Below are 24,685 nucleotides of genomic sequence, written 5' to 3' on the forward strand. Positions count from 1 at the left end.
TCTCCTGTAAAAATTATCTCGCACCCTCCTATTAGCTCCTGTCACCATGGATGTAACTTGCTAAGCATTCTACCATTTTTTTTATTTTTGCTCTTTGGAATTTGCCCCTGCCAAGGAGTGTTTGCTCCCCTGCAACTTTTCACCTTTAAATGGTCCTTGCGTTTGTCCGACCTGAGCGTTACGCCAAACGCGCCCATAAAGTTTTATACAATAATGAACGCGCCAAACTTTTAAACAACGTTACCAACCTTAAGCTAAGGTTTAACAAAATTGTGCTTAAAACTATAAATTAGTCATTTCTATTAAGTGAAACATACTTAACAATTGTAATATATTGTCCTTGTTCTGTACGTGAAAAAAAAAATGCCAGGAATTAGCGCTACAACTTGTCGTACTATGTCAAGCTAAGTGCAGGCCTAGTCGTTAAAAGGCCACGGCTGTTGCCGCAGCGCTGCGCTTGTGTGTGTAGTGGAAGGTCAAATTAATGCGAATTTTTCTATTTCAATAATTTAAAAATGATCGGCACTTTAATTAGAACAGCCGTCGTCCGATCGGCCCGATCTCGCATCATTCCTGTGACTCGCACGAGCATAAGACAGAGCGGCGAGTAAGTTTACTTTCTTGAACGAAGCGATGTGTCCGAACTTTCTCTGGCAAGCTTGTTCACGCGGTGCTACCCGGTTGTTCTGAAAGTGCCTAAAATGCACAACATCGTATTATTCGGTGTCTACGATGTTAAATGTAAACTGCATTTGTGTGTGTGTGTGTGTTTTCCTGGTGTTTTCACGCCTGTTTGGAAAGAGCTTCTTTGATTCTCACTTGGTTTCTACCTTCAGTTCTTTTTCTTTATGAATCACCTTACGAATTAGCCAAGAACCCTGTTGGCACCGTAATTGTGCGTTGAATACGCAGATGCTGTTACATTTTAATGACACATCGTGCACAATCATGTATGAGGTTGCACCTTCGTTCATATTTTTCCGTATACGTGAACTTCTTCACCAGCCTTTTACGCTGTGGCATAGCTAGGTCGCCTGGCACCCCGGGCCCATAGCCCCCCCCCCCCCCCCCCCCCTTCGCTTTCGTTCCCTCAGATCGCGAATGTAGCAGGCATACACGCAGTTTTATTTTCTTCACCAAATAACACAGAGTGCTGCACTGATAACTTCTGATAAACGCATCCTCACATCTGCTGTCAGACTGTAAGGCTTGGCAGCCACTACAGATATAGTGGAAAATATAGATTACAAGTAGCAGAAATGTTTTAATAAAGTTTTCATTCGAGATTTTAGAGGCAAGATTGCGCTTGTAAAATTGGAGCCTGACATTCATATATTGCCCAACATCAACTCCACAAAAATCGTAGGTACTACGACATGCAGTATTTTGGCTGTGGGCAGCCCTAAACCCAACCAAAAATGAAATAGCATGTCACTGACGCTGGTCTCCCCACCCTATTAGAAAATGGCGCCTGCTTCCCTGTTTTGTGGGCGTCAATGCTATGACAATTATGAATTCTCTTCCATCTGATCCATAAAACCTTTATGTGCTGCTATTGGTAAACGTCATTATCCGCGCTGCGGTGCCGCCACAATGTTAGGAATGGAATAGAGCACACTTCGCATCGATTCCTGGCATCACCATGCAAAAAAAAAAGAGAGAAGGCTGTGATTAAGCCCGTGACAGCTAGAGCATGTGCTACTCTTGGTCTGCACTCGCAATGGAGTGGCTAGACAGATCAACATCACTGGTGCACTATTTCATATTACTTTTGGTACTGCCATCTGGGCCGCCCGCAGTGCCAAAGTACTGCAGGCTCTAGCACCTTAGATGATTTGTTTAGAGAAGTTCTTGTTGAGTTAATAATATCACTTTGGGTCTCCGATTCCCGAATTGTAATGTTTCCTCTGTAATTGATAATTAAGCAGTTATTTAATATATGCTATTTCAAGACAGGGTGGACTGAATGGAAGAGGGACCCAAGAGCTAATGTTTCCTCTATAATTGCCAATTAAGGAGTTATTTAATGGGCCTCTTCGATTTTTGGAGTTCTGGCAGCCAGATGTCAGCCAGCTAGTTCCGGTTCTGACAGGAAGTCACGTGGGCTGGGATCCCAAGATAACCCGAACCTACCTGAAGTTTGCAAAATCGAACGCCGGTCATCTGGCCAAATGTAAACATGCTACCAGCATGGCAGCGCCCGGCGAGGCCGGTGCGTGCTCGGCGTAGTCGGCCCATTTCTGTGTTGTCAGCTTGAAAATATATAGTTGCATTCAGGAATCCGATCACTTTCACGCGATTTCGCGCAACTCGGCACAGGACGCGTACTGGGCCAACCTCGCCTTGCGCAGCGCAACCGATGGCCTCCGACGTGGCGGATGACAAGACGCGAAGTCGTGATTGTATACTCGAAAGCAATAGCTGGAGGATCCCTGCTCGCAGCAATACGTCGCCCACCGGCGACATTGATAAGTTGGCGCTGTGTCATCACAAGAAATGAAAAAGCAGGTTACCGGGTACGTCTCATACGCGTAAAATTTCGTGCCGACCTGTTTGGGCTTCGATTTCAGAAAGTTTGTTGTGGCTGATGGTGCTTCTCATTTTGACCCTAAGGAGCTGGGGATGCGGCTGGCGCATGAAAATGCATGTCGCGTGTGACCAGCGAAACATTTCACACGAAAAACAACATTGGTCGCAATCATGAGAGCAATAAGCCAATATACGTGTGTCTAATGCACCGAGTGCAATCAGTGTATTCTTAGATCAACGGCCTGCATTTCGAACACATATCGGTTTCGAGCTGCCGCCTAAGCATACGACGGAGAGACGGAGCGAACACGGGCTAGCTGCAAAGCCTTCGCTAACTGCAGAGAAAGGAGATGATATACATACACGAGATATGTGAAAAGGGACGCCACCAGAGAAAGAACCCAAAATGTACCGCAATGTATGAATGAGCGTCTACAACTTGCGTGGCACACAATGCGGATAACATGCACGCATGAGAGCGCGGCGCGCTGTTCACTGCCGCGAAGAAGCAATCAGGGGACACACACACAAAGACTTCAAACAGTTCACCACGGCTTGTATCACACCGCTTTGCCATGCGGAACGGAGCGTTAGCACCTAAAAAGGTAACGCTAGAAGTAAGGAAATCCGAAGAGGACCGTAGACAGTTGGCTGAGCGAGGTAAATGTAAGTCCTCAAGCGCCCGCGTTGCAATCCGTGAAGTCCTCGCAAAGATGGCGGCGAGCGCACATCGCCTCTTTTAGTCGTCTGCTAGCCAGAGAACTTTCAGAGAGCAGCCAGACCAAAATTGTCGTGGCAGGTTCTGGTAGCCCGCAGGTAGCCAGAACTGTCCAGCCCGAGCAAAACGAACGCCCGGCGGAAGTGCGTCGCACGGTGGGTGGAGCAACCCGAGAAAAACGAAGACGCTCTGGCTGGCTCTGGCAGCCCGCGGGTAGCCAGAAGTGGAAAATCTAAGAAGCCCAATATGTGCTATTTTAAGGTAGTGTGGACTGAATGGAAGGGGGACCCAAGAACCACATCACCATACTGTGTTTGGCGATGCTCGCTTCAAGCATGAGCACATCACCTGAGCGCACTGCACATGAAACATTCTGCTAAGGCGAGCCATTTAGCAACCACTTAGCAAATTAAATTTTTTACCCCGCACATTCGTGCAATTATTAAGTAGGATGTTGATGAAGCTGCAGCCGACAATTCCGCGACACTACACATCTGGTACACTGGGTACATGAGCTCAGCCTGCTGGTTACCGGAGCATTCTTTACCATTTACGTCCATTCAAGCCTGCGGAAAGAGGGGGGTCTTCAGACATATATGACACGAACCCCCCCAACCCTCAACTGGCACCCGGGGCCCATGCACCCCCCCCCCCCCCTATTACTACGCCACTGCTTTTATGTCCATAGGTACCATGCAGGTAATATTGATTCCCCAGCAGGCCAAGAACACATGAATGTCTGTTCAGGCGAGCTTACACGATGTGCCGTCCTTTACATTTATTGTTAGAGTAATATGTTAATGAAATATGTCACAATATTGTGTTATGAAGTATGTTAGAATATTACATGAAGTTAGGCTCGTGGCTTTAGTCACAGTATGAATTACTGTACACGTAAGCTGGCTAAGTAAAAACGCACGGTGTGACATGCGGATACACATGGACAGAAAGAACTCTATGACTGTGAGCATCATTGGCTAGAACTACTGGGTGCTTTCTACTGTTGCCTTTCGTCGGCCTCGCATTCCTTTGCTGCAACATGCTCATGGTGGGCACAATGTATACATCTGCTTCACATTGTTGAACTGCAGGGTTTTGAAGGCGTTGTCACTTTGCCTCAACCATGTGCTTTTGCAGCGCCACATGGGCACGCCCCAAGTGTTGATCTGCAGCTTGCGTCGCGTTCACAGCAGGGTGTTGTTCCTGTGTGTAGACCAGAGAGTGGCCTTGACATGTATGCAGGCCCTCCTTGATTCGCTGCAATAACATTTCACAGGAGCTTCTTGGCTGGTGTTCTGACGATTAACATGCGGAGGCATGTTTGTGCGGTGTGAGGGACGCAGTGCTTCGCTGTGGAAACTGCGCGCCAGCTGGTAATACCATGGTTACTGCACATGGGAAAACAATGGTACAAGCTGGCAGGGTCTGCATAGCTGTGTTACGATTTGTTTCAGCAAGCGAAGCCATCCAACTTGAGGTCTTAGAATACAGCCGCTTCTGTGCACCAGTCTGTGCGATTTGAGCACGAAAACGCCTGGACATATTTCGCCACCTGGCGTTCAAACTCCCATGCAAAGGGAAAGCATGCAGTCGATGTGAATAATGTTCGTCAGAGAAGTTCCTAAAACTGAAGAAATGAGTGTTTTATTTGTAATAATTTACGACGAATGATCGCATGGAGTGGTCATAAAATTGCTATTGCAATACAATGCGCCGAGGCCCTCAGTGCGCTGACTTGCTCATGGGAAATGCTTAAGGGTGTTCTATTCCACCTGCTGGGGCAGCACTCGTGGTCTAATGGTCAGAGCATCAGGCTGCGATGCTAGGGGTCCTGTGTTTGAATCCTGCTGTCGGACAATTTTATGTTTATTTACTAAATACATACATATGTATGTGTGTGTGTGTGTGTGTGTGTGTGTATATATATATAATCTTCTGGACATCACGGTGACCAATAGTTCGAGGGGCATATACCCAGTAGCACATATTAGCCCACATCTATAGGTTTCACTATGTTGCAACAGAACTGCTTGTTGGCGTAGTTGGTGCTTGCTAAAAGACATATTTTTGCCGCAAGTTAAAACACACACAAAAGGAAGACGCATAAAGACAACACGGGCGGCTTTATGTGTCTTCCTTCCTTTCACGTGTCGTCACGGGGGTCTTTATGTGTCTTCCTTTCGTGTGTGTTTTAACTTGTGGCAAAAAACATGTCCTTTAGGTTGCACTATCTCCGGGATCCACCCACGATAAGAAAGGGGCTACGGAGAAGTAGTATTAACTCACTAAAAAGACTTTGTCTTTAAAATTGGCCCATGCATGGTCGGCACTAATTCTGAAGCCAGTTTCATGATTTCAAATGTGTTAAGCGTCCCTGCTTGCGGGAACTCTCATTCTTCCTCTGCCAATGGTAGTCGTCACGTTTTTAGGCGCTGATGCTTTGCCGGCACTTCCAAACGGGCAGAAAGACGCTAGAGCGTCGGATGCAGTGCCATCTCGTCCTGCCTTATGGCAGTTGACATTGTTATTTGGTAATAATTGCCCAAATTAAAATATATAGAATGTTCTCCCTGATTTACTGATTGATGCTGCCATAAATTGTAAATTATAGTCTCCTTTAATGTCTAGCAGAGCGCAACCAAAAGCGGCACTCTCTCGACGTGTGACTAAAGGTGCCTGTCTCAATCTGGGGTATTAGCTGAGAAAAACGTTTCAAAAAGTCTGGAGCTTCTTAACCTTGGCTGGAGCAGTTTTCGCTTCCAGTATTTCCTACCCAGCCAGACAGACTTCTGTCAAAGATGTTTACTTTTAAATAAATTATGCACGGAACACGAACACTGCAAGGAATGCCACAGTGCAAAGGCCTGTACAGATGGACAGAGCATGCCCTGTCTTGAGCTCCCAACTGCTGTTGCAGTAAAAAAGAAAACGAGTGTGACGTTGGAAGAAAGAGTGGCAACATCTAGCGGAAGTTGAAAGGACGTCAGCACAAGGCATAAGTAATTGGAGAGCTTTCTTTCCGGCAGACTCAATTTTTGTCCTGCGGTAACTACAGTCTGTTGAGAATGGTGGTTCGATTCAACATGCCAACTTTTCAACAAATTGCTCGCACAGCCAGTGAGACGCCCGGTATCAATTCTAACACATGGAATGGCAGTTACACGTGTTAAAATTGGTTGTTTGAATTGGTTCATACCGACTTGCAGTGTCGTGATGCGCAGGCCATGCCTTTCGTGACGCTTATAAATGAACTGCTTGCATCGTGATTGCAAAGAAACATTTGTGTTGCATACCTTCAGCGTTGTCCTTGCGTAGCTCCTCAGAGGACACACATCTCACTGCTTTTGGCATTTAACTCACGAAATGTGGAAATGCCTCATAGACAAGATTTCTTGTTGGCAGAAGTGCCAACTGGCAGTTAGATAAGATTGTGTGAAGGAAAGTACATAGAAGGGCACGGTGTGTTAGAAAATTGGTTGGTTGAGTTGAGTATGTTTATTTTGCGACTGGAGCGTGTACAACATGCATTTGAATCCTTAGCAAACGCACACTAGTTGGCTGGAGGTCCATGCCAATGTAAGACAGTTCAAGCAGTACAGATAAGGAAAAGAGAGAAAATAAATGAAAGTCAAGGAGGTTAACCAAGACTGAGCCCTGCTGGCTACCCAGCGGGCCGTTTATGTACATTTATGTACGTTTATGTACGTTTATGTACAGTGCTCACAGAATTAAGTGCACCGATTTAGTGCTAACTAATGCGTATGCTTTCATTTCCACCGGCTGCAGTTCATGTTGCATCAACATAATTTTGGCACGTACACTTAGAATGGAGTCTGGGTTACCTTTGGTGATCAAATTCCTAGCGACGTGGTATGGTACTCTCGAGTACTTTGCACATATGCAGGGCTCTATTGAATTCTCCCTGTCACGTTTCATTCTGTGAGCACCGTATGTCATGCAAGGTAGGTTGCCTTATGCAGAAACATGTGAAGTGGCCAAAATAATCTCACCTACGCATACATAAAAAGAAGACTAATAAGAAGACATAATAAGAAGTAGACAGGAATACTGGCATGCTTTTGTGTCACAGCAACTGCAACAAGGGGAAAGAAGCTGGTCTGCTGCTTTCATCAGCCAACAAAACGAAACCATCATGTGGGAAGCTCTATAAGTTGCCCGGAACATTGGTGAAGCCACCTATACACACCGCAGCACGAAATTCTTATGCGTTTTGGGAGTTCCTTGAAAGGGACGTCCACATTTTCAGGGAAAGGAACTCCCATTTAACCCTTTATTGACAAGTGTTGCGTGCATGTGACATACTAGGAAAAAAAAATTGGTTCTTACAGAGTTTCGCTATTCAGTACAAAGCTTCTGGCTAAATGTCTTAGGCCAACACTGAATGACAGCTGGCAAGCGTCATTTGTTGGGTTAGAGCAAGAACGCAGGATGAGGAAAAAGTTTGGCACGTGACTTGCTTTCTGTTGAAAGCGTGGTCAGAGGAGACAGACTGACACAAGATCCCGGGCTGCAGTGTCTTCACACGTGATTTAAAGCAAATGAAATGTGCACTGTAGTTCACATATGACTAGAGCTCTCGGTACAAATCCTGAACGAAGCCATAGGTGGCTTGTGATGAAGGCCACTTAGTTTTCTGCATGGGGTTTGCCCCCTGTTGCTGAAAAAGCTTCCACAAAGTATTTTCTTTCTTTTTTCGATTTGTCTTCCTCTCGATGCGTTTTGCACATTCAGGTAGAAATTATTTTTTTTTTTTTACGTATTTGTACGTGCTGTCGTTAAAGGGTTAAGGGTGTAGGAGAAAGTCCTTTGCGGGGTTTTTTGGCTTAATGCTTCCACTCAAGCGCACGCATTCCGAACTCTTCCTGAAAGGGAGTTTCTCGAAGCTCCTTCTGAAGGTGATTGAAGTTTCAACCTCTTGGGAAAACTTCTGCTTAAGAGGAAGCTTTAGCTTGGGCCCAACTCTAACGCTGCCTATTCAAATGCATGTAAAATGCACAAACACCTTTCTGAGATAACTACTGGGCCAATTTTAATGAAATTTCTTGCATTTGAGAGAGAATATTAAATTCTAGTGACCGTTGGAAGTGGAATTTTCATCTAGGGCTCGAATTTATTAAGGAGAGTTTCAAAGTATTGGTAAGTTTGAAAAAAATGGAAGCATGAAGTTTATGAATTCGTAGCTCTGCACTAAGAACAGATACTGCAGTTTTGTGAACTGCATCTGTTAGAGAATTCAAAGCAGACAGATTTGATTTATCAATTTACATTTTACGTGAATTTGTTACATTCCTTAAAAGGGTTTTGCAAAAGACGTACTCGCATATTACTGGTCTATTTTAGAGCCATATATGATGCATCAGTTGTGTCCACTTCAGAAAATTTACAGAATTGCGATATCGTTTTGCATTGCCGAGTTGTAAACATTGTAGTTCCATTTTCTGAAAATTTGCAATATTCAACAATTTTTATTAAAATGTTGACGGTCTAAATAAAAAGAATTTGCTGCCAATGGTCACTAGATTTAAACTTTTTCTTTTAAATGCAACAAGCCCCATCAAATTTAGTGCAGTGGTTGCCGAGAAAAAGGATTTCTCTTTTCTTATGTATTTAGATGGAAGCCCCAGAGCTAAAGCTTCCTCTTGAGAGTGTAACGGGAACTCTTGTATAGGCGTTTCTGTGTTTGTGCTTGCATTAAAAGCACATCACTTGCCCCTCTTTCTCTCTCGTATGTTGCACTAGTCAAGAATGTTGCTGGCAATCAATCTGACTCCTTTGTTCACTTTTGTCTTTTGTAGCCACGGCAAGTGGTACTACCGTCAGGGAGTCGAGCCTGATCCGCTGGATGTTAAGATGGCGGAAGTCATCATGGGTGTGGCATGGTGGTGGTTCTTCTACCATGTGTTCACGGATTATGAACACATCACGGTGCGTGCAGTAGTTGTGCGTCTACTGGGACCCTTTGATCTTGGGCTGGGCTTTCGAACATTTGAATGCAGCAGATTTTGTTTGAATCTGCCCAGTAATTTGCAGCAGTTATGGTTATGACTCCTGCATGAGCTCTGACTAGTGATGCAGAACTATCAATAATAGTATTGATAGGGCGCCATTGATAATGTAAAATTACATGACGTACCACATGTAGACACCGCAACATAATCTTGGCAATGCTTTTCTGTTCCCATTTGCATTAACCGAGTGTTACTGATGGCTTGGTATAAAAATTTCTGGCACTATCATTAGCCAAGAATTGCAAAACTGTTGAATACACTGTCAATAGCGAACTATCACAATAGTATCGATAGCCCTGTTTTACTCTACTAATAGTTTTCAAAAAGAAAACTATTGATACTATCACACAGCTACAAACTTTTATGATGTGTTACAACATTATCGTAAAATTCCCTAATTTTAGCGCTTGTTTACAATTACCGTGTAGGCACGAGTGGTTTTACTTTTCTTTTTGTCATTTGCGTAAGCTTAGGGCAGGGTCTGTTTAAAAAGAAATACAAACACAGTCACTAAGCAATTTACTGTGCCATATTTTTTGGACGCATACCTGTAGCAGCACCACCCACTTCTCTGAGCCCCTGTATAACGGCAGCTATATTTTTGGCCACTGGTTTTGAATATTTCATGAATAAAGATCATGAATATTTCCGTCTGTGATGTAGATCATGCTGGCTATGAATATAGAGAAGTGTGCCTGTCTACAGCACTTTTACAGAACAATAGCTGTGAAATATTTTAATAAGCTCTCCACATCTTAAATACTAAAGCAATTTCTTGTAGTATTTCAAATCAGAGTTTAGTACATTTGGGCTTCTACTGTAGGGTTTGTTTCAAACCTTAAGCTTGGCATGGCTGCTATCGATAGTTTTGCATCACCAGCATTAATGCAAGCTAATAACAATGCTGCCTCTTGAAAGAGTACTGCCAGCCTGGCGGGGCAGCCAACATACGGAAGTGTAGGAAAAGTTAAGGCTTTCCAGGTTTTTCGCTAATGATGTTGGATGCCATCTGACATTGACATTGTCCTTTCAGGGTCACTTCCTTCGGCCATCGGCGAGCACGTTCACGGACGCAGAGCTTGGCATCCCTCCGGATGACGATGCATAGACTGCCGCCTCTGCCTTAGGTTTTTCTCCCACCAACAGCTGCACCAGTTGATGACATAGAACAGGATTAAAAACTATTGTTTCAATGTTCCAAGACTTTTGCATCTCTGTGCGAATGTGCCGACGTCACGTTGGCTGCTCTGCCGTGACTTCGAGGCACTTTGTCGTGGGAGGCCAGTCGCTCGGATGGTACAGTCGATCGTCGGCCATGAGCAGAGCGGTCTTCTTGTAGAAGTAGTAGTGCCACACCCCGGCTAGAAAAGAAATCGGGAACATATTTGACGCCGACTTACTTGCAATAATCTCGAGGAAAACTCGATGCCGTGGTTCTTTCGCATGCGTGGAATGCCGATAACTGTTACGAGGGCTGCCTTTATTAAACAAACGCCATCCAAGTCAGTTGCCTCTTGCAAAGAAAGTGCATAAGTGCATATGTACAATTTTGTTTACTATTTATATGTTCAAGCATACATAAATGCATGACGAGAATACGAAGAGCGAGACTTTACTGCAAGAAAACAATATTTTGCAGTGTCATGGCTGTTAGATGAAGCTATGTTGCATACAAGTACAGAAACTTCGCATATCTGCTTTCCCACGGGTCGCAGTGCCCTTCAACAAACTTGCCTGCACACTGGCACCAGATTTGCCTTTAGATTTTGATGTTGTTGCATTTAGGTAGCACTAAAAGTCTGTGATATTTGATCGAGCAAATACTTGCATACTAGTTTTACAGAAACTCATTCGGTGTAGCAACATTTATGTCCTAGTATTTGTGCATGCTGCACCAGAAAACTAGCTTACTCAACTTTTTTAGTTAATTTAGCTAAGTGCACGGAGGTTGTTTAAGTGTTTCTTCAACATCTGTAAAATGTTAACAGTAGCAAAAAACAATCTAGTGTAAGTATATTTTTGTTAACTTTGCAGAAAAGCTGGTTTCGCTGCAAGCTGTAGTGACGTGGTAAACATGATCCCAACAAGCCACCAATTTATCCAGCTGCTGTTTTAGACGAAACATGCACCTACCTTATAGACAAACACAGTACCAGTATTAAGCTATAACGGCTCGCTATTCTATACTAACTAGCTCAAAACAGTACTTATGCCATAACATATGTAAAATGTCGTACAAATGCGACCAGAAGAAACGATAGCATTTGATCATGCTTTGAGTACTGGAATGCACATCTCTTTCACGTGTAAATTGAAAGACTGAGACTTGGCAGCGTTACCCCTTAAAACCATGCTATCATTGCACATAAAGCAATGTTGCTACAACGTCAAGCTGCAGCATTGCCTGCGTGTTGCTTGGAAACGCTGCAGCATCATGGTTAAATGTTGACAAATGCTACTTTGCAGCTGCCATCACCACTGCAACATTGTTGAACGTGTCGCAATGCAATACGGTATCCGCAACATTTCAGCAGGTGCTGTAGGTGTGATCTGTGACCTTGGGCATTACATCTAAAGAGACTTTGTGACCATTTCTGCTTGTCATTAGTGGATTGCAATTTCAATTTTTTTGCAAAGTCACAATGGTTTTGGGAGGCTTGTTGGTATTTAGGCATTTTTTATCAAAAAACTTAATTTTGTGTATGTGATCACCTGCCAAGACTGATTTGTAGATTCATATTTACAAGTGACACTTGTGTAACAATGCAAATGCAAGACACGGGACAAAGTAACATGCGACAAGCACTGTGGAAAGTCACCAACTAGCCCAGCTCGTCACGTTCCTAAGTTACAACGCTTGTCTTCATTGCATGTTGCTTTGTCCTGCATTTAAATTTCTGCCCAATCACTATCTGTAGTTCTCAAAGTCACCAACTAGTTTGTCAGTCCGTCACGATTCTAAGTTACAGGTCACCTGACATGGTAGAAACATGAGGTTTACCGAATCTCTGAAGCGTGAACAATGTGACATCAGCAGCTGTGGTTTGCCATGAAAGCTGCAGCTGCTTGGATGACCCATCTTCAACCATTTCCTGGGAGAGGTAGAGAAATAAAGAAAAATTGTCTTGGCTTCGCAGTACAGATGATGTTCATTAAATCTGGAAGTTGCCCAGCCAAAGCTGCTTAACTAAAAATTGTCTATCTGTATTACCCCACAACACTGATTTTGTAGCCAGGCAACACTACTGGAAATCAGTATAGAAAAAATTCTATGAGGCGTAAGTGCTTTGTTGTTGCACTGTCCCCTCTTGAAGATTGGCCCACGTTATGAACCTCGTTAAAATACTTTGACAATTACACTTACTGTCCTCTAGTATCGGTATGACCCCACCAATCCACTATGTCTAAGGAACGAGAATGCTAGTAAAATGAAACGCGCCTTTGTCTTTGCAGCGCGGCGCGTATATTTAGCAGTGCGACAGAAGTAAGCTCAATTGACTCGCCATCGACCACACGTGTAGTGCCAGCGACAGAGCCAAGTAGACGAGGTTGACGGCGACCGGCGTCTTGAAGGTCGCGGCGACCTCTCTAAACTCCCCGACTTGGAAGGCATAGGTATTGAAAATTGTGAGACACATGACCAGCAGGCTAGACACAATGCAGAAATCTTGAATGCTGAAACAACAAAACAAAAAAGACAATCAGATGTCTGGAAAGCTCCTAAAGTCGAGAAGTACTGCCAACTCTTACATGAAAAGCAGTAGCAGCGTAACTGGCGAACCCCTGCGGAGGTCTGACAAAACGTTGAGCGCTACGTCGACGGCCAAAAGCACTAATTGAAACACTATCACTAATCTGAAGCGGTCGCACCTCATGTTTACGAAATAGCGCCGACGCCACGCGTGTTTACAAGCGGTTGCTATGCGACCGCGCAGTTAACAGGACCGCAGTTATTGTTATATTGACAAGAACAATATGAATGTAAACAAAAATGCTAATATACTCAATTTATCTATAAATACAATTATTATAATTATGCTTTGTTTGCATTTCTTGTGCTGCACTTACGAGTGCGATCCTGTCTAATATGAACGCGTCCGTGTGTTTGTCTTGTGGCATTTGTTGTGGTCTGCGTCGTAGTTGCGAATGGCGTTCCAGCGAAGATAGTATTGCGTAGCGAAATGAATATTCTACGACGCTTCGGTGAAGTTCATCTCCTGAAAGATATGTACGTCGATCTTCCAGAAATGACGGGTGCAACTCGTTTTCGGCACGAGCATTCATCTGGCGAGTGACGGCAACGTCTGAAAATTGCATGAACGAGAGAAGTAATGGTGTTTTCTCCAGAGATAGGGACGCGCTTTCATTAGCAAGATTGCCGAACAAACAGAAGTTAGAAATACATTCGTTAAAGGGGCCGTGGAGATCGCTCTGGACTTGTGTTTTGTGACGATTGAGCGTCGTTGGTCATATGGGGCATATTCTTGAACGATCACTTTCCCAAAGACTACCCACTTCTGGTGACGCAGTGCTCAATCAGCTCAACAGGTTTTGCTCAACCAGACAATAAGCGCGCACTGAAAGTGGTATCTCCAAAAGTGACCGTCAAAGAATACGCCCCCGATTGAGGTGCTTGGTAGTTTTAAAATCCTTCGTTGTACAGGTCACTTCATTGTGAAGGTCGAGCACCGTACCGCATACTGTAGAATAGGCTGAGCACGTTCAGCAAAAAGAAAACTAATATGAATTCAAGAGAAATACTAATAAGTCGATATTTTGTGTGTGTGTGTGTGTGTGCGCGCGTGTGTGCGTGCGTGCGTGCGTGCGTGCGTGTGTGTGTGTGCGTGCGTGCGTGCGCGTGCACTTTGTATGAAAAAGTGTGCAACTGGTGCCAATTTTATTGCACCTAGGTTCAGAGCATGTTCTGTAGCGAAACGCAGGAACTACACCAAGTAAAACTGCGGATCATTGAATGCAGCTGTCGCATTCCTTTCCATCGAAATTCTTGGTTAGCTTTGTAGGATCTTCATCACTGTTCACTTTGTTGACATTCGCGTCCTTCCCGCTTTAGGTGGCTTTGAGGACGTATGTCGCTGGTCATCAGTCACGATTACACTTTCATGTCGTCATCAACTGCAACGTATTTGTCAACCGTCGCAGGCACTGATGCGTGACAAGAAGTGTGCGAGTTAAGTGGTTCCTGGAACAGTGCAGCAGGACTACTTCTGATATCGGCACGCTCATTACAGGCGTTGCTAGCGCATCATGGCGATGTCTGTAGAGGGCAGTAGCAGCACCGCTACGTTCGTTGTAAAGCAACAAATGAGGGGGTGGGGTTGGAGACACCTTAATTCGTTTATTGTACCGGTAAATTCATTGTAGTGTTCTTCGTTTTAGAGGCATTCACAACATATAGAAGACAGGAATTAGGCCAGGACACAATCAATCCTTCGTTATACAGGTTATTTCATTGTAGAGGCATACGACTATAGTATCAGGACGTATTCTGGGATGGTCTTGACTGGTTGAGCACTACTTCACATGAAAGAAATAGTGCCGCCGAAAGTTATCGACCGAGAATACGTCCCTTGCAACAGGTTATGTAGCTAATTGAGTAGCTACGTTTCTAGCATACAACATCACCATTTTTCACTGATCATAGACAGCAAGTTACATATAACATCTAAAATGAAATCCTAGCAAATGCGAATTTAACGTGCAGTGACCTGTGGAACTGTTATCACTAAGACGCAAGACGCTAGCTGTTGACTCCAAAAACCGAGATTGTTTGTTGCCTAGTGTGGTTCCCACATTACCGTCAATAAAATCCTGTGTGCCAAAGATCTAACTTGTTATACTCTTGGCAATCGAATGACAGGGGATCCATATATAGCTCAATCAATTGCAACTGGCTAGGGAGGAGTAATATAGATAGCACACTCGAGAGCCTTTACTTGCAATGTATGAACAATTTCGGAGGCAATAAAAGTCTTCAGAATTCTTGGCAATCTGATCTCGTGGGAATCTGACAAACATCAGCCCAATTTATGAGAGCAACTTGGTTGTAGCAAATGGTGTAGACATTGAATTAAGCTGCTTGACAAAGGCAAAGCTGCACATAAACGGAGTGATGTTGCAAAAGCCCGCACATTGTCATGGCAAGATCACTTGACTCTTCAGGTCAGCAGAATAACTGGATACTCGCTCAGGATTACTTCCACAGAACATGTACTCTCTCGCACTGCTCCCAGAAACCCGACATGGAGGCTGAATTCCATTGCCGTGTCAATCGCCATCTTCCCAGCGATTATCAGAAGCGGCATCAGCTCCCGAGCACCCCAGCAGGCACCACCACCGGCATGCTGTCTCGCACTGTGTTCGCATGTCACAGTGGTGCATGCCCGTGGTGCACACGCACCACGGGCATGCAAGCACAACAATCATTTACATTTACCGGCGCCAACTCATGCTCACGTGTGCATCCACTCACCAGTACCACCTGACGTACGTATGCTCGCACTCTCTAACGGTCACCCTCGTTCACACTTGTGTCGACTCCAAATTACACTGTCACCGAATTCCGTCCGTAGTCATGCCCACTTCTTCACCGCATTTCTTGCATCTTCAGGATCATCAGAAACGTACAGTTGTGCAATAGATAATGAATTTTCAATTCTTTAGTGAGTTTTGTCAAGCTTTCAGAATGTGGGCTCGGTGTGAAAACTCACTACACGAACATCAAATATAAGAATGTCAACTGTTTTGTGCCAAGCAGGCTTGAAAAGCACTTATCCAGACATTTGAAAACTGTGCCTGTTGCAAGACTGTTAAAAACACTGAAAGTAATGAATCTGCTATACATTCAACAACATACTTACGCAGAGCAAGAACACCCAACCATCTACTTTCCCACTCGTTTTACTAAAGCATTCTGCACATGTTATTCAAAGTTGCAGCTCAATTCTAATCAAAACTTTTTCAAGGTGTATGCAACATGTTTTAATATCATTACTTTCATTGGTGCTCTTGCTGTTGATGCATTATTTTGGTGTACACAACTGTGTGTACAGCATCTGGAAGGGTTAAACCAAATAACAGGGCTAGTTATGGGACAGACAGAAAGAAATAGACAAAGCGTTGACTATTAACGTCTTTAGCTTTTATTTTATTTGGCTTTGTCATGCACCAACCAGCCCAAGCTAGCATTCTGTTGCTATGCTTGACACCGTCAGCACACTGGAAAAGAGGCTTTTTCTTTTTTGAGAGATGTTTGGGGGGGACGGGAGGGGGGGGTCCTTCATTGCATGCATTTGCCTTTACTTTGGCTACAGAAGCAACATTTTGAAAGGAAACATAAGTACTAAGTCTCTGGCACTACATAATTGCACCGCTAGATGTAAAGCAGTCCAGCAGAATTTGCATTACTTATTGATATCAAAAGACGGGCATAGACAGTTGGAGGTAACTGGGAGAGACCTTCATTCTGCAGTAATTGTAAAGTACGCTGATGAAGAATATTTATATTGGCCGATTATGTCCGGGACTCTTGAAGTTATCTTTTACTGAGAATAAAAAACTGCTTGGAAAGAATTTGAAGGATTTCCAAAATCAAGCCACTTTCAGACGGTAACGTACGGATAACACTAGAACTTTATATTGCTTTCAGTAGGAAGCATCGCTTGTCACTGGTTATTCAGCGATTAAGCACCGTTTATTTGATGGTCCAACTGGAAAATTAAGAGTGTTATATTTTCCTGTCATGGAACAAAGCATGTAACCACACACGGGAGCTGTAAATCGTACATATTGTGTTACCCATTTGGCAGGTGCCTGGATGCTCTTACTGACTGCTCAGAAGCGGAATGGGTTCAGCATCTCGTACTGCCACCGGCCCTTGCCGATTATTATTATGCACGGCTGCTGAGGCGACAGTCAATTACCGACCATCTTGTGCCATTGGTACGTATATAAACAATTTAAATGCCAAACTTCTTGCATACCTTAAATGAAACATGGAATCGGAAAGAAATCGTTTTTTTTTTTTTTTAAAGCAAAAGGCCCACGCTATTCATTTTGTGGGCTCAAGTTATCCTGCACCTTTAACATGAGATGATGCATCTGCATGTCTTACTATTTCTTCAGGTCTTCAAGCTACTTGTACCCCTGTTCTTACATTATGTGCAATATAAGAATATTTTCTGAAGAAATTTGTCTTCGCAGTTAAAATCATGAGAATTGCACATCTGTGTTTACATTGTCAACATTGGAGTGCCACATACATACGTGCCAATTAGCTTTGACAAGTATGCCATCATATTCGTAGTTAACTTGAGCTTATTAAGGCAGTGAAGAAAGAAAGCCATCTAATAGGTGCAGATTAATACATCCACCTATTTAAGTGTGTTTAGCTTAAGGTGGGGAGTGCCACACTCGAAAGCCATCTTTTTTTATTCATCGATGGATCTTAACCAAATTTGTACGCCCTGTTTATTTTGATGCGCTAATTTCAATATTTTAATTATTTTTGGCCTAGGACAAATAGTACCTGATGTACTGCAAACAATGGGTTCTTTTTTTCCAAGAAAAACTGGCACCTAGATAAAAAAAAAGATGAACACCGTGGTTAGGACATAGAAATGTAAAATGTCGAAAGTGTGCGCCAAGGTATAAACAAATGTCCTAAGCTCATTTCAACTAGAGTAAGAGCCCATCAAGGTTACCTGAAAAAAAATACTGTTTTGACATATGAAACATATGACTCATGAAAAATATTTACTGAGAAAAGTATTACACTAAAATTGGACTTAGTGCACACTCCATGCATTTTTCTTTTAGGTTAAGAAAGAAAAATTACAATAGCTAAAATAGAACAGAGACTGTAATCTCTCCAAATTTGCACTCGTGTCAAAATTGTGGTTTTGAGAAATTGTGGAAAAACATTTTCAAAGCACCTTTATTGGAACCAGACGTATAAAATCGTACAGAAAAGAAGGGTTTGAGAAAGGCAAAAGATGGCTGAACTGAAAATAAGGTTCGAAGGCCAATTTTCGGTACTTAAGCGCAGCCTCCCCCCTTAAAGAATCACCAGTGTCCGCTGCAGCACTACTCGCCGTGGTGTGGCTTTGACATTGTGCTGCTAAGCCTGAGGGCATGGGATCAAATCCTGGTCGTGCCGGCCAAATTTTGATGGCAGTGAAATGCCAAAAATGCCCCCGTACCGTGCATTGGGTGTGCGTTAAACAACCCGAGGTGGTCAGAATTAATCTGGAGTCCCCCACTATGGCATGCTTCATAATCATATAGTGGTTTCGGCCCGTGAAACCCCAGAATTTAATTTAAATTCTAACTTCAGCACTGGTGACATTATTATGCTCTTGCTCATGAACACAAAATGTGTCTCACAAGAACTTTTCAATTGACTTAGACGTCACTTAAGGCTTCATTTGGAGCTTAATAGTATTATTGGGAGGCAGCGTTGCAAAGGCTTATGTTTGTGCCCCTGTTGTGTGTCTTGTAAGCCATTGCAGTGAAGTTTCTCAATATAGTTAGGTAAACAATGCTAATGAGCACTCATTTCATTAGTTGCTAGTAAACACGTTGCCATACACACGGACAACTTTTTGTGGCCATGAAGGGAAAGCTATGGAGGCAAAACACACAATTGAAAGTGTTTCTGAATATATTCTCGCATTTTAATCCACATTAGGCTGGAGAAGGGAGAACATAAACACCTTATTAGCAACAGTTAAATAAGATAGAAGACACCGCTGAGTCTAAAGGTTTACTTATTTTGCGGCTTCTCCCTTCCGTGTCTGAGGAAACGTGAAACTGTCACACGTGGGAGCTACGTTGATGCAGTGTCTGTTCCGAGCTACCAAAAGCACTGTCAAATGCTGCCGGACTACTTGGCGCGGTGACACGTGCAGCGGCCATGCGTCCGTAGTTTTACCTTCGTAGCCACAGCAAGTTGTCCATGAGTGTAGTGGGCGTTCGTGATTGTGCCGCTTGTGCATCTGATTTTTTGTGCTCGAATTACAGTATTAGCAATGAATGCTGTCTGTAAAGAGTTTATTTTGTAAAATTTCAGTTTCGTTCATGTCTTGAAAGACGGTGTCATTTCCTTTTGTCTGGCATAGCTGCCTGGCAAAATCTTCGTGGGTTGAGTGACAGGTTGGTGCTGCCCGCCCATGAGCTTGCACACATATTCTCTGTGCTTTTTTTTCCTTTATATCACTCTGCTACCTCTCTGGCGATAGCCTGCATTTGTGTTGTCCTTTTCATTCCTCTCGGGGCTGTGCGACACAACAATACGTGCTCCAAGCCTGTCACCAACCGAAAGCAATTTTTATTTGCAGTGGCGCCATCTCTTGATGGCAACACAAACTGTAACACCATGATGCCTTTGAAATTACCGTATTTATTTTATTACCGAAACCCTGCGGCACCGTACGGGCATTAATTAGGGTGGGCATTCCAGGTAATAGATATACAAAGAAATAGAGGACCACCAGATTAGCCTCAATATGTAATATATGATGCTATGATGCCAGTACGAGAATTTACAGCAAAAAAGAGAGTACGGTACATGTGTGACTTACACATCCAGTAAATACGCTGTGTGTCCACTATACTTGCTGACAACTTTCCGTGGCTATGAAGGGAAAGCTACGGAGTCAAGGCATGCAGAAGTGAGAGCACTTCTGAAAGGAGTTCTGTGTTTTCATCCACATTAGCTTAAGCTGGGGAAGAGAAAAGATAACCACTTATTAGCAACAGTTAAATAAGACAAAACCCACCACTGAATGCAAAAGCTTGCTTATTCTGCAGCTTTTCCCTTCCGCGTGTGGGCAAATGCGAAACCATTGCCAGTGGAAGCTGCACCGATTCAGCGTCTGTTCTGAGTGGCCAAAAGCAGTGTCGAATGCTGGCGGACTACTTGGCGCAGTAACATGTGTGCAGAAGCTCTGCCCCCGTAGCTTTCCCTTCATAGCCACAGAAAGTTGTCCGCAAGTGTATGAAAGCTGCAAGGTACACCGAACCAATTACTCTCAAAAATGTTCAACTGTATGGCAATCTGCAGCGGGTTGCAGCGACTTATTCCACATTACAATGTGAAAAAGCACGCTTGACTTTTCTAAAACTGTGAACTGTTGCCGTCTTGCTCCACTCTCTGTTGCTCTGCATGCAGGTCCTGCATGCCAGGTCTCTTGAAGCCGACTTGTCTCAGAGCCTGATTACAGAAGGCGCAGTCATTCACCTTAGACGATGCACCATGCTCAAAAAGCTGACTCTCTCCTCTTCATGGCCTTTGGATGACACTCTGTGCGAAATGAGTTGGGTAAACCATTAACCTGTCATTGTTGCACTGTTATCATGTGTGGCACTACTGTAAACCTTTGTTCTAACGATGCCATCATGACTTTGTTGTAAGTGGCGCCATAATAATCTGGAAAGTACACTCCAACAGGATGGGAGCACATGAAACGTCAAGCAACAGCACATGGGTGCAGACACCTAGTGTGACTATGCTTGGGCCTTATTTGAGTGCCGTCAACGTAAATATCCTACTATTCTTCATTGTTTATTTGTTTATAAAGTTTTTCTCAATCACTTTTTCTAATTTTCTCGAGACATAGTTTTAAGACCCATAAATACTTTGTTTAGCGCAAAACAGCGGACACAGGAAAGGTGACAGGACACAAGGTATTTATTTATGGCGCTAAACAAAGTATTTACGGATTCGCACCAACTAGCCCGCGAACGCACTTTGCTAGTTTTAGGACACTTGGCTAGTTTGCTGAAGCAATGTGTGAGTTGTTCAATAAGCAAGGTAAAAAAAAAAGCAATTGAGTCTTCTTCCACAAAATTTCTTAGTATTTCTCAACGTAGTCCTCTTGGAGCTTCCCACATTTGCTCCAGTGGCGTTGCAATTGTCTCCCCTCATCAGAAAAGTTGTTAGCCTTGAGGCCTTGAATATACTCCACAGCAGCAATGACTTCCTTATCTGATGAATACTTCTTGTCCCCGCGCCAAATCTAGGGGTTTGGAAAAAGAAAAGTAGCCAGGAGACAAACACAAAAAAATGGGTAGGATGGGGTGCCAATTTAAACCCTTATTCATGAAATTCAGCCTCTATAACTGCAGAGGTGTGAACTTTGTCTTGGTAAAAGAAAACTTTTTTTTTTAGCCAATCATGTCTTTTTTCTGTGTAACTCATCGTCCAAGCCATTGAAAAGCGTTGCATAATATTCTACTTTTACATTTTCATCATTTCGTAAAAAGTCGATGAAAATGACATATTGTTGACCCCGAAAAACAATGACCGCTACCCTTCTGACTGCCAAAACGGCTTTCGCCTTTTTCAGGGCATTTTCACCAGGTGCTGACCACTGTTATGACTACTGTAGCGGCTTGGGTCTGTAATGGTGTATCCATGTCTCGTCCACAGTCACAAATGAATGATAAAATTCTTGTGAATTGCACTTGTACAGGAACAGATTCTTTATGAAACGTCCGCAGTCTTGTGGTCCATGGTCAACAATCGTGGCACCCATCATAACACAGTTTTTTTTTTTTCACTCCAGTTTCTCCTGTGGAATATCATGCACTATAAGAATTCCTACAGTCTGAGCTGTGTATGCGACAAATATTCATTAGGTGATCTTTCATCACGATGTGATTAATTTTTCCAAGCATTTCTGATGCAAAGACCCCAAGGGTACGCTCTGGGCACAGTTTATCCTTTGTTGACGTCTGGCGATGTTCGAATTCGTTAAACCAAAATACACAGTTCACAAACATTTGTGCAGAGGCCTAGTGAACTTCATGCAACTCAGCTTTAACCAACACCACTGTCCAGTTCTTTTAAAAATAAATGCTTCATCACTGTATGGACAGAGAATTCTTCTTTGTTCATGCTTTCCACCTGAAACAGATGCTGAGCAGAAACTGAGCATCATTTCAGGTGACAGCTTGGTACAATTCACTTCAAAGACTGTTGCTATCTATGCATGTACTACAACCTGAAATAATCCGCCATGTCTTGGAAATTTACCTTAGTTATCAAAGCTGCCCTCATATATCTGGATACTATGCTTCCTTTTGAGAGCACGAAGGCTAAACGTATGGGACTTGCAATGCTGTGAGATTTGTCATTTTCAGCTCTAGAAATTTTTATTTCTATTAGCAGGTCAAATTCATTTTACTGTAAAATAAGGTTCAATTAGTATAGGTTTGATTAAGATGTCTTCTAGCACTGCACTCCTTATGCATTTTAGTGTCCACGCAAACTTTTATAACAATTTTCTCTTAAATAGGCTTTTTTATTGTTTCAGCAAACTCTAGAAGTTAATTATTAGTTATCTCAGAAACCACAGAGCATCTTTAAACTGTGTTCCAGCTATGTTCCTGCCATGTGAATGCAAATGGACGAATACAAGAAAAACTTTATTAGTGTGAACCAGTTTATTGCTGTTCTTTCGTGATCTTAAGGGGCCCTAACTCTCACTATATCGAGAGCACAACTTTATTAAATGGCAAAGACATAGGCATAGCACTCACAGGAGTATGTATTGAAGGTTGTGCCTGTTTGATGTTTCAGGTCTCTTAGAAACTGTCAAGTGTTTTCACGAGCTGGAGTGGCTTGAATTGAGTGGGCTCGATGCGGTCACGGATGCTGTCCTCACAACTGTTGCAAAGCAGAACAAACACCTCACAGTTGTTAAACTGAATGGGTGTGTGAACCTAGGTGATGATGGCCTCAATGCGCTGGGGCAGAACTGCCATTTTTTGAAATCCGTTGACTTCTCTGCAACTCAGGTCAGTTGTGCAGTTCATTTCGTTTCCTTGTACAGTCAAATTTTGATATAATGAACATGGATATAGCAGATTATCAGACAAATAAAGAAGCCTAAAATGCTTATTGCTGATATCAGCAGCATGTGACGAGTATCTGCTTACTGTAAAATCCCGAGAGATAACCTACCTAAATTCAGGAAAAAACAGTCAAAATGAGAAGTGGGCTAACTTGAAGTGTGCTGGGTAACTTTCAGGTGGGTGACTTTCAATCTTTTAAAGCTGGGAGCTTGGTCAGGGGTAGGTTATCTTTCGGGGATGGGGTATCTCTCGGTATGTTCCGGTATAACAAATAGTATCAGATATAACAAAGGTATCTTTTGTTTCGGGTGCAACTTTATCATAAGGAGTCTCAACTGTAGCAAATTTCTGTGGATACGTGTGGTTACTGGAGGCATAGGCTAATTCATTTGCTGATATTTCTTCTTTGACCAACGTTTTTTGTGTGCAGTAATAATACCAACCTCAGCTTGTCTTGACGTGTTTCACGTAACTTCTAGCTTTCATTATTGACCTGTTGCAATATACTTAGTGACTCCCGATTTACTCGTTTGTATCCTTTAACTAACTTTTCTGTGTGTGTGTGCATAGAAAAAGCGTTAGCATGTTTTGGCTTGCTTTGTGCAGCTTCCTTTGTTTACTTAAATGCTGTTGTCCTTCACTATATGAAGCCAAGAAATGCATAGGGAATATATGACTGTGTTTCTTTATTTAAAATGTAGAAGTAATGGTGAATAGGGAAAAGAAAGCACGAGAGATGACAACTTGCCGCCAGTGGGAGCCACGCCCATAACCTCCACTAGACGGGTGTGATGCTTTACCAGTTCAGCCACAGCGGCAGTTGTAGCCCCATTTTTCTTGCATATTTGTGTATGCGCACTGGACCCAGCCTCGAAATTGTTAGCCCCTTCACTACAGTGCCCTTCATAGATCATGCTGCTAACTTGAGACGTCAAACGTCGTAAATGTATGATGCAGTACAAGCGGCCAGTACATTTGTTTGAAGCATGTGAGTGGCACGCTGTCTATCAGAGGTATTGATTGTAGTCGTGGATATTAGGTTTCAGGCGAGACACTCCTTTTGGTCTCGCTCGTACACTCACGCACCTGCATTGGCATGCAGTATATCTTTTATTGTGAGCTCGTCAGCTGCAGCTGCAAATAATTTTTCTCGCACTGCAATGCACATTTATACTCTCTGGACAATTGTGCTAGCGGCTCTGCATGTTGCCGAGGCATGTGCACAACCTGTGCCTCCTCTTGTGTCGCTTTCAAAGTCAATCTCTCGTGCTAACCTTGGAGTATTCGGATTTTCACCCACAGTGTACCGAATATGTCTGGTGGTGGTAAGAGACGTTGCTTTGCTTAGGTCTCGCAAAATGCGCTGCATGTTTGAAGGAATCCTTTGCGGTGTTATTTGAAAGGGATTATCTTTGCCTACTGCAGATAACCTCTCATGGTTTGGATGCCTTGGTCAAAGGTCCCTGCAGTGCCATCTTAGAGGCAAGTTGACAGCTCATGACCGGTGTTGCCAGAGTGGGCTGTTTTGTGCAAA

At 43.3% G+C, this 24,685-nt stretch overlaps 3 protein-coding genes across 3 annotated transcripts; 2 read left to right on the forward strand and 1 right to left on the reverse strand.

The window, feature by feature from the left end:
- Positions 1 to 415: 415 nt before the first annotated feature.
- On the forward strand, positions 416 to 10,477 carry LOC142564084 (NADH dehydrogenase [ubiquinone] 1 beta subcomplex subunit 2, mitochondrial-like). Its single transcript, XM_075674926.1, has 3 exons — positions 416 to 607; positions 9,064 to 9,193; positions 10,310 to 10,477. Exons 1-3 carry the CDS (start codon positions 516 to 518, stop codon positions 10,382 to 10,384), a joined length of 297 nt encoding a protein of 98 aa, XP_075531041.1. The 5' UTR covers positions 416 to 515; the 3' UTR covers positions 10,385 to 10,477.
- A 25-nt stretch (positions 10,478 to 10,502) lies between these two features.
- LOC142564083 (transmembrane protein 138) lies at positions 10,503 to 13,187 on the reverse strand. Its single transcript, XM_075674925.1, has 4 exons — positions 13,027 to 13,187; positions 12,780 to 12,951; positions 12,278 to 12,368; positions 10,503 to 10,637 (listed from the first exon to the last, which is right to left on the reverse strand). The coding sequence occupies exons 1-4, from the start codon at positions 13,149 to 13,151 to the stop codon at positions 10,510 to 10,512; spliced, it is 516 nt and encodes a 171-aa protein (XP_075531040.1). The 5' UTR covers positions 13,152 to 13,187; the 3' UTR covers positions 10,503 to 10,509.
- Positions 13,188 to 13,347: 160 nt separating this feature from the next.
- LOC142564085 (protein AMN1 homolog) lies at positions 13,348 to 24,685 on the forward strand. Its single transcript, XM_075674927.1, has 5 exons — positions 13,348 to 13,504; positions 17,103 to 17,235; positions 20,465 to 20,609; positions 22,877 to 23,094; positions 24,577 to 24,685. Exons 1-5 carry the CDS (start codon positions 13,458 to 13,460, stop codon positions 24,640 to 24,642), a joined length of 609 nt encoding a protein of 202 aa, XP_075531042.1. The 5' UTR covers positions 13,348 to 13,457; the 3' UTR covers positions 24,643 to 24,685.

The sequence above is a fragment of the Dermacentor variabilis genome, chromosome 11 (assembly GCF_050947875.1).
Source record: "Dermacentor variabilis isolate Ectoservices chromosome 11, ASM5094787v1, whole genome shotgun sequence".
Lineage (NCBI taxonomy): Eukaryota > Metazoa > Arthropoda > Arachnida > Ixodida > Ixodidae > Dermacentor > Dermacentor variabilis.